The sequence below is a fragment of the Tachysurus fulvidraco genome, chromosome 15 (assembly GCF_022655615.1).
Source record: "Tachysurus fulvidraco isolate hzauxx_2018 chromosome 15, HZAU_PFXX_2.0, whole genome shotgun sequence".
NCBI classification, from domain to species: Eukaryota; Metazoa; Chordata; class Actinopteri; order Siluriformes; family Bagridae; genus Tachysurus; species Tachysurus fulvidraco.
The window spans coordinates 8,864,282-8,882,122 of NC_062532.1; the positions used below are offsets into that span (position 1 = coordinate 8,864,282).

At 36.9% G+C, this 17,841-nt stretch overlaps 1 protein-coding gene across 1 annotated transcript; it reads left to right on the forward strand.

The window, feature by feature from the left end:
- Positions 1-4,843: 4,843 nt before the first annotated feature.
- Positions 4,844-17,061, forward strand: ccnf (cyclin F). Its single transcript, XM_027141395.2, has 17 exons — positions 4,844-5,055; positions 5,780-5,934; positions 6,428-6,534; positions 6,724-6,791; positions 7,008-7,204; positions 7,430-7,483; positions 8,338-8,442; positions 8,550-8,627; positions 9,620-9,771; positions 9,869-10,033; positions 10,219-10,342; positions 10,662-10,842; positions 12,427-12,514; positions 13,051-13,150; positions 13,796-13,929; positions 14,881-15,038; positions 15,410-17,061. The coding sequence occupies exons 1-17, from the start codon at positions 5,043-5,045 to the stop codon at positions 15,823-15,825; spliced, it is 2,295 nt and encodes a 764-aa protein (XP_026997196.2). The 5' UTR covers positions 4,844-5,042; the 3' UTR covers positions 15,826-17,061.
- Positions 17,062-17,841: the final 780 nt, after the last annotated feature.

A 17,841-nucleotide genomic window follows, 5' to 3' on the forward strand; every position in this document is an offset into this window, starting at 1 on the left:
AATCAGTAAATAAATGGGGGAAACAATATCTGACGCTGTTAAATTGACCAGTAAGAGTACAGGGTGAACTCTGCCAGATGTTCTTGGGCACTTATCCGGCAATTGAGCACTGCAAGTTTCCTGGAAAACTGCACCCTTTGATTTTTCCCTCCCATCATCAAAATCAAACCACACAGGGAGATGGTACAGAATGAATTATTAGCACAGCACTTCACAACAACATTACTGTTCTCACTTACAGGGAAGTATGAAAAAATATATATAACACTTTTATGATTCTAAAAAAAATTGGTATTTTCCACAAGATGTCACATGCGAATGTGTTTTTCTATTTTTGTCAAACTGTTGTCATGCTGGGAAAATTAACTAGAAAAAAGGGCACTTTCTTTTGCTTCAGCCTCATTTTTTATATCTCAGATATAATGCCACTGTATGACAGGGTTTACTTTTATTAGAAAACATATTGCTAGGATTTTGAGAAAATGTGCAAAACTACTACAAAACCTGCTTTTCAGTTCAAAATGCAGTCATTACTAGACCCTGTTAGTAAATCAGCTTGGAAATGTTAGGAGGTTTATGGTGTTGTCAGTTTTGCATTTTTTGTAATGAAGGTCTGGAACTCTAAAATGGGTGGAAAAGTCTTTACATTGCTCTGTTATAGGCAAGCTAGAGGGTTAACGATCAGGAAGTGTATGAGACAATGCCTGTTATTAGCTAAACCTCAGCTGAGGCTTGGGGATAATATATTTTTATAGTTACAATTCTTCAAAGTTTAATGTTAGTGTCTGTGTTAGACAGTAGTGATGATTTAGACATGCTGAAAGCATATACTAAACTGGTGGGTGTACACTACTCTTTTGTGTTAACCAGCCTACAGTGCAACACAAGGGAAAAAAACATTTTTATCTTTCATCTTTGAGTGAACTCTTTCTGCAGTAAGTATACTTTCAGTGCATTTACATATCTTGCATCTACTCATAGCAAACCTTACCAAAGAAGACCAGAACTAAAAAAATTAATAAAATCATAGAATGAATAAGCATCTTACAATTCTACCTAATTATGATGTCTTAATATTTTTGCATAGTCATGTAATTCTGTGTTAATTTCTTTATTGATTGTATTTTGCAATTGATTAATTTCTGTATTTATATTTTCTGTATGTTTTATTTTTGAAGTACATCTTTTAGATTTTTTTGTTCGTGCTTAGGCTTTCCTTTTTATTCTTTATATACACACATACATGTAAGTACAAGTTAAGGGTCAGCAGCAACAAATGTTTCCTAATTGCCTCAATAAATCCATTCAATGGTACAATCACACAAATGTTAATAAAAGTTTTGGAAATATACAAAGGACTGGTTCTACTATAATATTCTTGTCATAATTTTATTAAATATGGAATCTTTAATTAATCTCCTTCTTCTTCTTCTTCTTCTTCTTCTTCTTCTTCTTCTTCTTCTTCTTCTTCTTCTTCTTCTTCTTCCGTGACCCGAGGTAGTTCGGATAAGCTGTAGAAAATGAATGAATGAATGAATGAATAATAAATTAATATATAACAAATATGTAACAATTAGAAATATCAGTCAGTTAGCTTACAAATCCACCCACTGGTAACTTACTGACTAACTGACATATCTGAAAAAAGAAGGGCAATTTTAGCAATTATCAAATCAATAACTGAATAATTGATTCATGATTTAGATTTTTCTTCTAGTTATTAGAATTATTCACACCTATGGGCAATTCAGATTAATGAATCTACTTATCAGTGTGTTTTTTGGAGGTGGGAGGAAAGCAGAGGCAGAGAGGAGAATGTCAGACTTCACACAGACAGAAACCGGAGCTCACGTCCCTGAACACCAGACCATGGAGCTGTGAGATGACAATGTTACTCACTGCACCACTGTGAATCCCCACTTTCATTTTAATTAGGCGGCAAATGTTAACTATCCAGGCAGTCACAGGACCTGGCTACAAACGAAGCTTTGGGTTCGATCCCATCAGATAACATTGTCCAACATGTATCCAACATTTGTTCAATGTGCATTTAATACAGAGTACTAGTGTTTTACTGTTTTCATTTCTACATGAGACTTTTCACTTTAAACACTTTTATTATTGTTTTATCTGTACTGAAAGCATTAATAATATCTATAAATGTATAATAATAATAATAATAATAATAATAATAATAATAATAATAATAATAATAATAATAATAATAATAATAATAATAATGGGGCACAGTGGCTTAGTGGTTAGCATGTTCACCAGGGTTGGGGGTTCGATTCCCGCCTCCGCCATGTGTGTGTGGAGTTTGCATGTGCTCCCCCTGCCTCGGGGGTTTCCTCCGGGTACTCCAAAGACATGCATGGTAGGTTGACTGGCATCTCTGGAAAATTGTCCGTAGTGTGTGATCGTGTGAGTGAATATGAGCGTGTGTGCCCTGCGATGGGTTGGCACTCCGTCCAGGGTGTATATACTGTTTATATGAACTTCGGGTCACAGCTTGTCCCCGTGACCCGAGAAGTTCGGATAACCAGTAGAAAATGAATGAATGAATGAATAATAATAATAATAATAATAATAATAATAATAATAATAATAATAATAATAATAATAATAATAAAAGCATGTCTTATAATAAAAACACATTTTTATTTTAAGATAACCACTATGTTTGAAGATTTAAACGTTAACAGTTTAACATTTAGGGCTGAAATAATAAGAGGAAAATACATTTTATGACTTAAAGGATAAAGCCAACATAGCACTGAACTGTATTTTCATATAGCATATGTAGATTGCTTTAGATGAAATTATTTATATGCATTTGGTGTCTTACAGCTGAATAGGAAAAGTTCTCTTTTTAAGAAAGACGTTGCTCCATAAGACATCTATTTTAGGACACTACTGCTAATTGTTGTCATTACGCAGTTCTTCTTTTGGCACACTAATTATGGGTCATTTGACCTGAACATATTTGTAGGTTCCAATGAATAGAGCCACACTCATTTATTATGCTTTGTCTTACTCCATGCTAATAATACCTGCATAATTTCACACAGAGGGTCTTCCAAGGGCACGATTAAAATAACTTATTTTAATTCCTTATTATTTAAAAGAATTAAAAAAAAAACTTGACATACATTGTTTGCATGAATATGAACAGTCATGACACCATCAGAAGCTATTTCAGTTCAATAAGTAACACTTTATTCAGACAAAGCACTGACGGAATACTTTATAACTAATTTATAAATGCTTCACAGTAAATGTCACACGCTGCCTGGCACTTTGTCTTGTTACCATTACTGATAATTGTCAAAAGATCTGGCATGTAATCTGCAGCAAAACCATAAAAGATATATCATAACAGGCACATTGACTAGTTAAAAGATAACAAATATAATAATAATATTTAATATGGCTGAAAATTACAGAAAATCAAAAGAAAACATAAATCAAAGATGAAATGGTGTCCTCAAATGGCAGCAATTCAATGAGAAGCTCTTATCACTCCTCGCACTGCATCGTGCTCCCCACAGTATACAAACACTGCTCGACTACTACCATCTCTCAGGTTAAGAGGTAGATATACATCAAGACCTGTTTCTGTTCTGGCACTGAGGTGGTGGAAGGAACTTCCCCGTCAAACAGCTGAGTCACTGGCTGTCTTCAAGCAATGGGAGAGCCTACCTCTTCCTGAAACCTCTTCCTAAGTCTTATTTTCCCTGTTTGTTTTATGCATTTATTAAAAATGTTATTGTTAAAAGTGCTATAATTCCTCTCAACAGAGTTTTAGGCTGATGGAAGAGTAAGTCATTAGGATCATTAATACTGGGTCAGTATTCATTCCCATAGTATTTGCAGTATTTGCACAAACACCTTGTGCACCTGTTACAGTTTTGAGTATTCTTTGGAAAATCTCTACAAACTTAGTTTCACATATTTCTCCATAGGAAAAGTATTAACCAGTTGTGAGCAGTATCTGGTCATGTCAGATGTAGCACTTGGTGTTTATCGGAAAAAGTTACACTTTTATCGCATCAAACGAGAATATTTTAATACATGCTTCCAGACTCCTGCCACACGCCTTTAACCAAGGCCTAGCCACTCTATTATAAAAGCTTGATTGATGGAGTATTTTGAGATTCTTTTTTTCTAGCAGGTTCTCACATTTCTGCAGGAGACTCCATTAGAGTGGTCACTGGGATATTGTTCACCTCTCTGATCAAGGCCCTTCTAGTCTGGTTACTAAGTTCAACTGGGCAGACAGCCTTAGGTAACGTCCTGGTGTTTCCAAACTTCTACATTTCACAATGAAGGAGCTCGCTGTGCTTCTGGGAACATTCGAAGCTTCTCTAGATGCATTTTGGAACTATGACATGCAGTGGTGGTGTGGAGAATGTCTGCTATATATATATATATATGCCAGGCTCTACTGTTAATACTGTTGTGTATAGAAAAATAATATTTTTTGTTATATAGTGCACTTCATCCTGTGTGAAGCTCATGGTCAAACATAATTGAAATAATTTATATCTATACGTAATATGTATCTTTCATTTCTAATTAATCTATGATACATCTACATTCCATACCCCTAAAAAAACTAATACTGTAAGACTTCATGTAAGAATAGAAAGGCACAATTCGAAATAGCATCATTCCACCCAATCATAGAAGTGCTTTTAATTATTCATAAAATTAACCAATTACATGCCGACTTTTAGGAACGGACAAATCAGCGTAGGGTAGAACTTTGCGTGGGCGTGGTCGTGTTTTAACCAATGGGCCAGCAAAGTTGATGTTTAAACTGTTGCGCGCGGGCGGTGCTAATAGGCTTAGGGGAGGAGCCATAATTTCAAGCTGTGTGTGTAGTTAAACAGACTAATACTGAGCTCTTCTGCAAGCAAACAGCCTCCAACAAGCCGCACAAGTTTAATTAAACTTACTGTAACGGTCCAGTTTCTGTCTATATTCACTTTAAGGAGCTAAAGCTAAAGTTAGTTAGCAGCTAACGAGCTTGTATTGAAATGAAAGCCGGCGGTGAGTACCTATATATTTATTTAGCTGTTAGCAATCAAGCTAATCTCAGTTACTGCTCTATAGGAAGTAAATACAACTTTTCTCTGTTTATAAATTCATAAATGTTATAGATGACTTATGTGTTTGTTGTCATTGTATCTAGATTTAAACTGTAGAGTCTATGGCAAAGACCTAGCAATGTAGTTAACATTAAGCTACTTTATACAGATGCTAAACTGACTTAGCTTTTTCTTTTCTGTAACTTGTATATTTACAGTAACTGGATATTTATACCAGAAATATTTATAGCTTTTAGCTGGTAAATGTAACCTCAGTGCTTATGACGTGAATAAGCAGTATTAGTGTAAAGGAGTTCACATCTGTCGAGTTAAAGCCAAGGAGGGAAATTAGGCGCTGAACCCAGTAATGGTGTAAAAGGTTAAAGTGTCCTGACTCACTGACTCACTCATTTATCAGTTTTAAAACATAATAAACTAACATGTTACTCAGACTTGACATCCAGTTACCACGATGAGCAGGAATAATGTCCTAGTATTATTTTATAGCAGTTGTGGTCTTCAGGATGAAACCATCACTCAGTGATATTAATGAGAAACCACAAACGTTTGAAACTGACTAGGAAGAAGAAGAAAAGCCTGTTGATTTTCTAGGCTTTATTCAACACAATTTCTTCATCAGCAATGATATATGTTCACTAAAAAAGCTTTTTATCTGTCCATTATAGTGTTACACTGTCGATGCCATAAATGTTCTGCTGTGCCTGCGAGGAAGCGGGTCCGAAAGCAGGTCTCTTCCCTGGGCCTTCTGACTCTACCTGAAGAGGTGCTGCTTTGTGTCCTCCAGTGTCTTTCTGCCGAGGACCTGCTCTCCGTCAGAGCCGTGAGTCTCTCAACCACCACCTGTAGTTGCGGTCATCTTCAGGGGTCAGATTTGAGGGTGTGAATAGAGTAAAAAAAAAAAAGAGTTTAAAAATTACAAAAAAGGAGAAAACATGATGCGCTCGGGTAGTTTATACCTTAACTCACTACTGGGTTTGTTTGGGGTAGGGTGGCATTATCATAGGTTAATTTCCACAACTTTATAATCACTGTTCTGAACGAAGCTCTTTATTAATAAAAGAGCTTTGAGTTGTAGTTCATTCAGAGATCTAAACTGTACACTGAATCAAACACAGTTTTCACTGAACTCGGTGCACCAGAAACCTATTCTAAGGGTAAAAGTGCCAATGTGATAATGTCCTTAAAGGGTTAATATGGTTTTTATTATTCATTTATGTGCAAGTTTGTAATACAGAAGTGATTAGAAATGATTCTTAAATTGTATGTTGCCGTTTACTAGCTTCCATTATAAATTTTTGTCTTCTCTCTTATAGGTGCACTCTCGTCTTCGTAATATCATCAACAACAACTCAAGTGTTTGGGCACGGGTCAGCTTTAAGGACCGTTGGCCAGCTCCGGACACTGTCTGGCTGTTTGAGAGGTAGCTGAAAATAGTTAATAGTTTAGAAATATTAGGACTATATAGTCCTAGAGTCAGCCAACACCCCTGATTAGTTTCTAATAGTGCAAATGTTAAGAACTAAGAAGGAAACTTGAAAATGTATTCAAAATTAAATCACGCTATCATATCTGAGTCCATTAGCTCATTTGTATTTGGTTTTATCACCAGGGCTGCAGAGAAAGGAAATTTTGAGGCTGCAGTAAAACTAGGAATTGCGTATTTGTACAATGAAGGACGTAAGTTTTTTTTTTTTTTTTTTTAACATTTATTTTATTTACTTATTTATTTATTTTTTAACACGATAGTCTTATTTTCATGCATTTGAATGTGCCACTAGATTGATTGGTGCTTACTTATTTGTTCACCTGATTAAATTGATGAGCTTTCAATAGTTGTTAACAGAAAGTGCTGTTTAAATTTGATCAAAGCAGTCTGTTCTTGCTTCTCTCCAGCGGCACTCGGTGAAGAGGGACGGGCTGATCTCTGTGGCAGGATGGCTGCCAAATACTTCACCCTGGCTGAACGTGTGCGCTCACCACAGGCTGATCCCTTCATCTGGCTCTTTATTCGGCCACCATGGTCTCCCTCTGGGAGCTGCTGCAAGGCTGTGGTATATGAACATCTCAAATCAGAGTGTGAGAGCAACTTGGTAAGGAAATCTGTACATGCACATTCTTTACCAGCTGCATGTACACTATTACTAAAGTAAACTAATGACTCCACGACCATCTGCACATTAACTATTGTACAATCTACAAATGCAGTAGAAAAAAAATCAATTTTATTGCTAAATAAAGTTAATCTTTGTGTCTTATAGCAATCATATTAGCTCTTATCATGTTGGTTTATTTGCACTGATTTTTTTTTTCTGCAGGAGAGGAGAGGAGCACTACTTCATTGCCTGGCTAGAGTCCTTGATCTGTCAGATGTAAGTGACTGATTAACCATCTCAACTTGTATTTGTCACATTGAATGAATTGGTCCTCAGTCACCCATCAGTGCTTTTGAATGTCAGCAGATGATGAAACACCACAATAAGTTTAATAGCCACCATCACTAGTTTTTTCAAGTCTTACTTTTCAATTTCTAAACACATGGTCTCAACGGACCACATATGTGGGATGCTACAGCCCAACACCTCTGCATAAATGCTCAGGATGTCCAATTCTAATTTGCTAACCAGCCTGAGATCAGTACGAGGGGAAAAACAGAAAGTATCTTCATAGCCTGGGATGATGACTGGGCAGGAACACACCTTTGATGGGATAGTAACCCACCACAGGGCTGAATGCACACACATTCACACCTAGGAGCTGTTTAGTGTAGTCTCTGATTTAGATTGCTTTCACCAGTTTTGATGAGGTGTGACAAAGTGAAGAGCCAGCAGGAAATCCACACAGATGCAGGGAGAACATGTGAAACTTCACACAGATAGTAATCGAACCCCACAGGACCAAAACCCACACCCCGGAGTTCTACACCCTGTACCACCACGCCACCTTTAATTGCCATCAGATCATAAAGTAGTATACAGCACTGAAAGGCATGTTTGTAATTGATTTTTGTATTCTTTCTTTATTATTTTTCGTGTGATGCATTTGCTGCTCATTTTCTGAGACCATGACTAAACTGTTTGCAAAAATATGTTGAATAATGAAGCAAATCAGCTTCACTCACAAGTTATTTCATGTTCACCCGAGTCATGAAAACATCTTGTTTATTGTGAAGCTGCCTTCTTTACACTTGCTTTGATTTTCATTTTGTGTTGTCCATGTGTGTCAGGAGGAGGAGACGCGCTCATCAGCTCTTACCATGTTTGACAAGTCAGCGTGCTGTGGCAGTGTGCAAAGCTCCTATCTCCTTTGGGAAAAAAATCGCCATACAGCAGTAAGAACCTTCTTAGAGTTTACAAATCAGTTCACTCGTGATGACTATTTATGACCCTCACTGGCTTTTTTTTTTTTTTCCCTACTTTCCTCTCCCCTTCCCTGCAGTTGGTTGACCCTGGTCGGTATCTGGAGTGTGCGCGTGCTCTTCGGGACTTTGCTGCAAAGGGCTGCTGGGAAGCACAGGTTTGTGTCTATCTGTCTGTTATTTTTCTTTTTTTGTAATGCTATTATCTGGCTTGTATGAGCCACCCGTTTATGTTCCTGTTTACCTCAAGGTCAGTTTCACCTGCAGTGATTTCATTGCTGTTGCTATTACTGTGATTTCAAAGAACAGTCAGGCTGCTCTGAAGTTTAATGTTCTGTTTTAGATCCTTGGTTACAGCAAAACCATGATCTGAAAAGAACATTTTATTCCTGAACTCGGAATTTGTCCATTGCCCTGTTGCTGTATTTTTTAACATATAAAAAAATGAGGCAATTAAATCGACCAATAAAATGTGTAAATGACATGTTTAGCATCGAAGCTCAAAACTATGTACAAGACCTTATAATATGGCACAGTTGGAATACAGACAAAACTTTTTTGAATTTTTAAGAATTGTGATTTTGTGATGCTGTAGTTAGGTGTGATGGAGCTACCCATGCCGAATCACTACTTTTTTCTTTTCTTTTTTTCTCTTTTCTTTAAACCACAAACTCTTAACACTGAATTTATTATGGGTTCTTTACACATAACTGACACCAAACAATTTACCTTTGGCTGCTGTTTTCCTTGGTAAGTGTTGCTATTTAGATACAGCCTTTGCATATTAAATCTAATAAAATAAAGTCTCAAAAAATGCAATATTGTGTCACAAGGCTTCAGTACTTTTTGATTTTTACAAATTAGCAACTGCTTATTGGCTCTTTGTCATTTATTTTTATCATCCAATCTGTTTCTGTTCACATCCTGTTACTGTTTTGTGTCATGGTCCTAATAATTCATCCATTGATCTGTCATTGCTGTCCTTATCTCACTTCAGCACGCTAAATACAGCCAATATTTGATAAGTTCCATTCTGGATCTGTCAGTTATTTTTGTTGGCCATAGCAGGATTTGCTGAAAATCCTGTTGGCACATGAGCATGGTTGATTTCAGTTGAGCGTAACCATTTACTTTGGATCTTATTTCTCAGTTGTCTTTAGCAAAGTCATGTGCCATTGGCAATCCTCTGGGTTTGGAGCCTCAGGCTTGTGCTGACCTCGTTGCTCAACTCTTTCTTTCCTGTCCATCACCTCCACGACGCTCTGACAGCCCACACAAAGAAGGCATCAATGATACCATGAGGTGCTACAAATATCTTCTCATTTTTAATACTCCGTCTATTCATATTGGCTAAGAGGTTTACAGTGCGCTCACTTGGCACGTCTAATTTTTTTACAAGGTACATCCTGATCGACTGGTTGGTGGAGGTAGCCACTATGAAGGAATTCTCCAGCTTGGCTCTGCATGTGACTGTAAGTTGTGTGGACCGCTACCTGGCTCGGCGCTCCGTGCCCAAGGCTAGGTTACAGCTTCTGGGTATTGCCTGCATGGTCATCTGCACACGGTAAGATCCTAAACAATAGTAATTTTTATATGCTTAGTCTTCTGGAATGAAAAAGAAAAACTGTCTGGCTTTTAAGATCTGTGCAAATCTACAGGGACAACTTGGCTGAGACGTAAACTCTGCTGACCTGCTATTTTTTTTGTCACTTCAGTGGTTGTGTTAATTTTTTTTTCTTTTCTTTTCAGGTATATTAGTAAAGAAATTCTGACCATTCGAGAGGCTGTGTGGCTCACTGATAACACATATCAGTATGAGGACTTGGTCAGGATGATGGGGGAGGTCATCTCTGTACTGGAGGGGAAGATCCGGGTGGGTGATTTTTGATTGTTTGTCTACTTGACTTCTATCTGTACAACAGCAATCTTTCTTTCCATAAGCCCAGGCACTTGCACTAGTAACTGTTGCTGTTTACATACGTACACAGCGTTATGGCATGTATGGCTGCACTACAGCACTTGGCACCTCTACTCGCCATTCCTGCATATGTACATGTGAAAAGAAAGCAGGTTTTTACACAATTATGTATAGATTTTACTGTATGAGACTTAGCTTTTAATCACGCACTTTCGTTTCTGGCATAAGTACAATAAATGTTTTAAGTCTTTAATATGCATGTGCACTATTCCAGACTCCCACTCTACTGGACTATGGTGAGGTACTGCAGTCTCTTCTGCCCATGCATCGGCGTACTGCTCATCTCTTCAGCTACATCTGTGAACTGTCTCTACTCTTCTCCCCCCTCACGTTGCCTGATCCTGCTCGCTTTGCCAGCGCCACCCTGCTGCTCACTAGAGCACTGCACAACTATGGTAACTGTTCCATTTAATCATTCCTCTTTTTCAAAATCTTAAAATTGTTCGAATCTTATTTTTCACCAGTTTTCATTCCTGTGATTTCTACTCACATAACCCAAATGTCATGAGAGTTATTTTGAGTCATATCATATTCATGTTCTTTTGCATATCTGAATTACTGCTAGGGCTGGGCGATATGGCTGAAAACTGTATCACGATATCAGTGTTTCATATCGGTCGATATCGATAATTATTGATATTTTTTATGACCCCTTTAAAATAAGTAAAAATAAATAAAATATATTACATTTAAACATTTTAAACTTAACCTTGATCATAATCCCCTCAGTTATTAAGACCGAAATGTCAACAACCAAGAAAACGTAAATAATTAATATGTAAACATAAGTCTAAAGTCACAATGCACACTTAACAATTATCTCTTACTATTTAAGGTACAAAATGAAAGAAAATGTAGAAAATGCTTAATAAAGTGTAATAAAACACTGCAAAGTGTTAAATATAAACATAGAAAACCTGAGAATTTAGTGCGTTTAGTGCTAGGAAGTTCACTAGCTGTTCACCTTCTGGTGAATAAAGAGTTTTAAAATATGTAAAAGGTAGACTGATACATCTGTAATATAAAAAACAAACCTGATACAGTACAGTAACCTTGTTTGAAATATTAAACCTGCAGAAATATGAAAAAGTAGCTGCATTTTCCTCGCTCGCTGCGGCTCATTTTCTGCTTATCAGTCGCCGGTTACTGAAGAGGATTCCAGCAGACCAGCACGAGACAACGATATGGCGCAACCAAACATGATACTGTTACATGATTGGCTATTAGTATGTCACTCCCTATGTTGCTAGGTTACCAGAGAGTGAGTGCCTTTGTTAATGCAACCAAACTTGCATCACAACCTCTGTTTTCTTCCGAAGAAGAATAAAAAATATTGAACATTTTATTGAACACATTTTTTATTGATATCGATCACGTGTCTATCACGATACATATCGTTATTATTTTATCACCCAGCCCTAATTACTGGTGGATTCAAATTGTCTTTATAAGCAAAGACTGAGGTGCTGAAAACTGAGTAACTAAAATGACCACTGCATTTCAATGTGATTTTTGCCTTATAGTTTCTATAGCAACAGCTACGGTCCAAATACCCCCCCCCCCCCTTTTTTTTTTAAAGACCAGCATGCCTTGTCATGTTCAATTTTCTGTTACTTTAGTTTAAATTTAGTTTCCACTTTTTGATTTCAGGTACTTGGTCAGTTTGCTGAGATCTATACTAATTTGCCAATAAATCTAATAGAAATTGATGGTATTCTTTACCCACCCTAATGGATTTTTATTATTTTTTCCCCTCTTTTACTCCACTCCCAATGGTTAAACACTATCAAAATAATACAATAATCAAAGTGGTCAATGCATTGATCTAAAACGCTTGACAATTGTACTTTCTTCGACATTAAATATTTCTCAACATAAATGTAACCATAAAATCTTATTGCCATGTTTTGCTTAGCTGTTTCTTCAAGTGTCTTTAGAAGTGAATTTTTTCCCCCTTCTCCTCCTCTGTGTTCTCACAGCTCCTGTATGGCCGAGACATCTTGTGGAGAGCACAGGCTTTACTAAACAGGACCTGGTGTCGTGTGGTTTGCTCATCTATATTAAGTGGTGAGGTTCATGTGCTTATTTTGTATAAATCTACTCTCTCCAAACTTGTCTACAGGACTTGGTATTTCTAAATTTGTTCTAACAGAGGGAGATCAATATTGTAATTGTAATTTTGTATTAAAATTTAAATTTAAAATTGTAATTGTAAATGATTCGCTTGGCTGATTTACACTACTTGAAGTATTTGTAATTTTCCCAAAAGCACAGGTTTTTCCTCGTGTAAAAATTGCAGAGAATATGAAACTATAAAAAGGCTCTGGTACTGAAATCACACCCAAATCTGTATTGTGAACAAGCACAGTTGTTTATAACAGCAGTTACATATTACTCGAGTTATACAATGCAATAATTATTATTTTGACAAATTTTATTATTTTGACATTTTATTTTACATTGTTAATTTAACCACAAAGGATAACAGTACAGTGTGCTTTCTATTTGTTTTTGTTTAAATCAAGCACAGAGTACACTGGAAAGAAACCTCAGAGCAATGTCCTATATGCTTGCTTTTTGTGATGAATTTTTCCCTCTTGTAGCTTCAGTCAGGACGTGCCAAAAGATTACAGACAAGTGGCCTTAACTGGTGTTAAGCAGAGGTTTGAAAGTGACTCCTACCAACATATAAGCAAAGATACAGTGAGTATTGTATTGTTATTTCTAGAACTCTGCTCCTAATTTCGCCGAATATCTGTGTGATTTTGTTGTTGTTTTCATATAGTGTATTCAGGTATTATTGTTTTTAATGATTTATTATTATTATTATTATTATTATTATTTTTTATGGCTTTCTGAAACAAAGCCACAATTAAGTTAGCTTATGGAACATAATGGTACATAATGTTTCCCATCAGACCCAAATAAATTAAACTTGCTTTCATCAATAAAGTGATCTTTGCACCAGTTCTCTTTGACATGTATCTCAGCAAAGGTTAATCTAGCCTTTTCATTCTTTCTGCTCACTGCAGAGTGGGCTTTCAGTCCAAATTCTCAAACATCGAGACTCTGTATAAAGAGACAGCACTTTACTCTGTTCAGAGCTGAACTGCTGAGCAATCCCATCTGCACTGTTGAACCAAATGCCCTTTTTCTTTTTTTCTTTTTTTATGGCTTTCTGAAACAAAGCCACAATTAAGATAGCTTATGACAAAACACAAAAGTGACCCTAGACTTCTAACCTTTTACCCATCATGAAAGATATATAACAAGGTTTTACTTTAATATTGTTAGAGATGACTCATATTTGTTGTCTCATACTCGTACTTGGGTGTTTGTGGTTCACAGGTAATGGACTTTAAGGAACTGTGCCAAGTGCTGGAGGTTCCAGAGGTGGAGCCTCATATTGAGCATCCTAGTGCTAACAACCAATCTGCTGACATCCAAACATTCCTGTCTTCTCCAACCAGCAACAGCAAGAGGTAGATTTTGTAGAAAATTCCTATGAAATGGTACCATATTATATAGCTTATGTTTATAAGATATGTTGGTGTCGTCACCCACCCTACCCCCAATCAGTAATTGGACAAATCTTACTTAAAAGCAAGCTGATTGGGTACTACTAATGTACCCAAAAGCAACCGTACTAAAGAGACTGTAGCAAAAAGTTGAGGGATAAAATGATCTTTATTGGGGTGAGCTGAACAAGCAATAGTGAACAATGTTGCTGTGAAAATTAAAAAGCAGAAAGTTTTAGCACATGGCCTTCTATGTTTTTATCACCAAAATTATTCAGGTCAAGCAGAACATTAAAATAAATTAAAATCTTTAAAATCAGTGTCTTATGAAATAATGCATCATGGCAATTTATGGCCATAATACAGTTTGCATAAGGGATGAGGTAGCCTAGTTAAGGTGTTGGACTACATTCGGAAGGTTGTGAGTTCAGTTCTTGCGTCCACCAAGCTGCCACTGCTGGGCCCCTGGCAAGGCCCTTAACCCTCAATTGCTCAGTTGTATTAAAATGAGATAAAATGTAAGTCACTCTGGATAAGGGTGTCTGCTAAATGCTGTAAATGTAATGTAATGTAAACATGTTGCAGTGGTGAAGGGCACATATCCATACATCAGTAATTTAAATATCATTGTTTATATTAGCTGTGATTTTTTTTTTCTTCTATTGGTGAACATTCATTTTAGCATTTAAAGCAGCTGAATGTCTTGGAAGCTGGCAGGCCTCAAGGCACAGTTTAAATCTTAGCAGCAATATATAGAAGACTCAAATTCTACCATGCCTTTAGAGAATTCTTTAGAAATTCTGTACCAATGACATGTGAAATCTGCTGTGAAGTCTTGAGGAAAGTAGTCTTGCCCTTTTGTCTTATCTTTTGTTAAATTTAATTATGTTAATTTTACTCCCCTTTGTTTTGCAGGAGAGAGAATAGCATGCATACCAATCGGGGCACACCCACAGCAGAGCTGTCGAATCAGGAGGAAACCCTTGTGGATGGCATCCTAGACTGGAGCCTTGATACATCCTGCTCGGGGTATGAGGGAGATCAAGACAGTGATGGAGAGAAAGAGTGTGAAGGTGTGTAAACAAACAGGTTTTGCTCTTTAAAAATGTCTTAAACTGGATTATTTTCCACTTCCCAACAGAACCACTAAAGGTTCACTAAAGGTGAAATATACACAGGGTTAATTAAAGAAGTACTGCAGGGCTGATTTATTTTAGCTCAGACAGTAGATATTCATACCACATGTTTACAAAATGCTTCTAGATTTGTAAAATACAGTTTTGGGTGTAATGGGAGAGGGAGGTGGGGGGTCAGAGAAAATAGTTTGGGCAAAATCATCCTTAGTGAGCTATTGAAGAGACATTGTGACATGCTTTTAAAAGTATTGGTAATTTAATGTTGTACCACAAATGTACGAGTAATAGAGATGTTTTTGTTTCCACAGTTTCTATCTTTTCAGTTCAGCTACCACTGTGTGTGCAGCGGCTAGACTGCAGTGCTCTCTCAAGTGATGAGGAAAACATGGCTGAGCCTGCTGCATCCTGCTCTTCCTTTTCTTCCAAAAGGCCACTCCGCATCAATCTCCACAGCTCTGGATACTCTTCTGTCCAGAGCAGCAGTCCTTCCACTGCCTCTTCTTCCTCCCTGGTCCCTTGCCATCTCTCCCCAGTCAGCCTGGCACCAGCGTCTGTACCCGCCTCACCCGGCTTTCGTCTGCTGGTACCCATGCAGAGACCCTGTGGCTCCACCCACCGGCAGGTGAAGAGGAAGAACACCGCGGCCCACAGTGGTGGAGAGATGGAAATGGAAAGGGAAGATGGTGAGATCTGTGCTGAAGAACAGGCTTTCCTTAGTTTGTGAAAGAAAAGGTTGGCATCAGCAGAAATGTTTGAGAGTAAGGGTGCCACTATAAACTTTGTGCCTCTGACAAACAATCAAATGGCAGCTTTGAAATCCTGTCCACTGTGAGCTTCAAAAGAGTGTCCAAAATATACATATACTAACAATCAATAAGAGGTCATTGGGGACCAGATTCATTCTTTGCTTTTGTATATTTGGATAAAAGTATCCCATTAAGACAAAAGGAAAACGAGGAAGAACAACCCTGATGGTGGTCCTGCTTGGATCCTGTCCGCCTCACCATGTATTGTGTTACATTATATGTGGCAGACTACTTGCTGAATCATTTCCCAACATTTAAACCACTGGAATTCTTGAAAAAAAAAGTTTGTATTGTGATCCTGTCTGTCTTGGTGAGACCAGAGCCAAATGAACAGACTATTACAGTAACCTCACATTTCATCCACCAGAGAAAAGATAAAACTATCTCAGAATTTACATTCATACCGTTACATTTGTGTGTGTATTATTTTTTTTTTACCAGACAGAAAGACGTTAAATATCCTGGTACTGCGATCCGTCAAAATACAGCTGTTTCATTTAACTCTACGGGGCACTGATATGTTTCTTTGGACTGCTGTTATGTCGATGAGTAAATTATACTTTACATGTTTTTGTATGTATATACACTTGTGTGCCTTTTCCATCATTGTCTTGTGCCATGTTCTGAATGCCAAAGGTGTCACTATTTTCAAGTGTGGTCAAGTTCTTCTTATGCTTGTACTGTAACATTTCATACAACATACATCCTGCAAACAGTGCTGACTGTGATAGCATTATTTCACCTGTGATAAATTATGGAATAACACAGGAACTGTGTTGGAACTTGCTTACTTTCAGGATTCAAGATTTTTAATGCACAACATATGACATGCTGTTTCATCATAACCTCAAACGAAGCAAAGCACTTTTTACATTACAACACTGGAGATGCAGTGTTCTTAATCAGCTGTGTATGGTACTGAAAAATCAGTTACATGTGTGTTATTTAGTGCTCTACAAGTAGAAATGTTCTTGTATTTCAGAAACATCACAACCCATGAAAATGTTTAATGCATCTGTTCAGTACTGTAACTTAACTTTTGAACTGTAACTGATTTTCAGGTCTTTGTATATGTATTAAGCTGTGAAAAAACCACTACTTGAAACCTAGAGATGTTTTAGAAGTGTTTAAAACAATAAAGTAATGCTGCAGAATGCTTTTTTTTATTATTTGATTTCATTAGAATGGAACTCAAAGGCTGATAGCAATAAGATTTTATATATAGACAGGGAGAAAGGTGTAAGGATATTAAACATTTTCTTTGGACAAACAGTACATCACATTGTTAAACATTACATTTACAGTATTTGACAGACACCCATAATCTTAGTCTTAACCACACACCCTTAGTCACCATCCAGAGTGACTTAAATTCATACAAATGAGCACTAAAAGGTTAAGGACCTTGCTCAAGGGCCCACTACCTTCCAGAGTCTAAACCACTGTGTAGCCACTGCCCAGTTACCGTATGTATAGTTACTGGTGAAGAATTACATAACTAATACAAATGGTGGTGATGTCACTATTGTATAATTAAAATGTAAATAAATTCTACATGAATAAATCTAATTTTAAAGACATTACCTCCACAGTGAAATAACATTAAAACTTTCCCTTACCTTACACATGCCTGTGGAATGTACAGTAATGTGAACAAATGACGAAACTACATTTGAGCATTTATAATTTACAAGCATTCATTGATCTTAATTCTGACTGTTGTTGTGCTGATACTACAGACTCCTTACCAAAATATTTAAATGAATATCACCTTGCAAACAGTTTTTCCATATCAAAAATGATGCATTATTATTCTTTGACAAATCACAAAGCATTTTGTCTGTTTATAATTACTTTGATTATGTGGAGGCTTATTAGCTGTTAATACAGAATTTGCATTGACGAGGGATGTGATTTACAATGGCACTGTTGGC

Excerpts from the sequence above, each read along its gene's own strand:
- ccnf (XM_027141395.2), top strand. Across the intron at positions 8,628-9,619 it reads AGGGCTGCTGGGAAGCACAG|TTGTCTTTAGCAAAGTCATG; the intron begins GTTTGTGTCTAT and ends CTTATTTCTCAG. Across the intron at positions 10,343-10,661 it reads TACTGGAGGGGAAGATCCGG|ACTCCCACTCTACTGGACTA; the intron begins GTGGGTGATTTT and ends GCACTATTCCAG.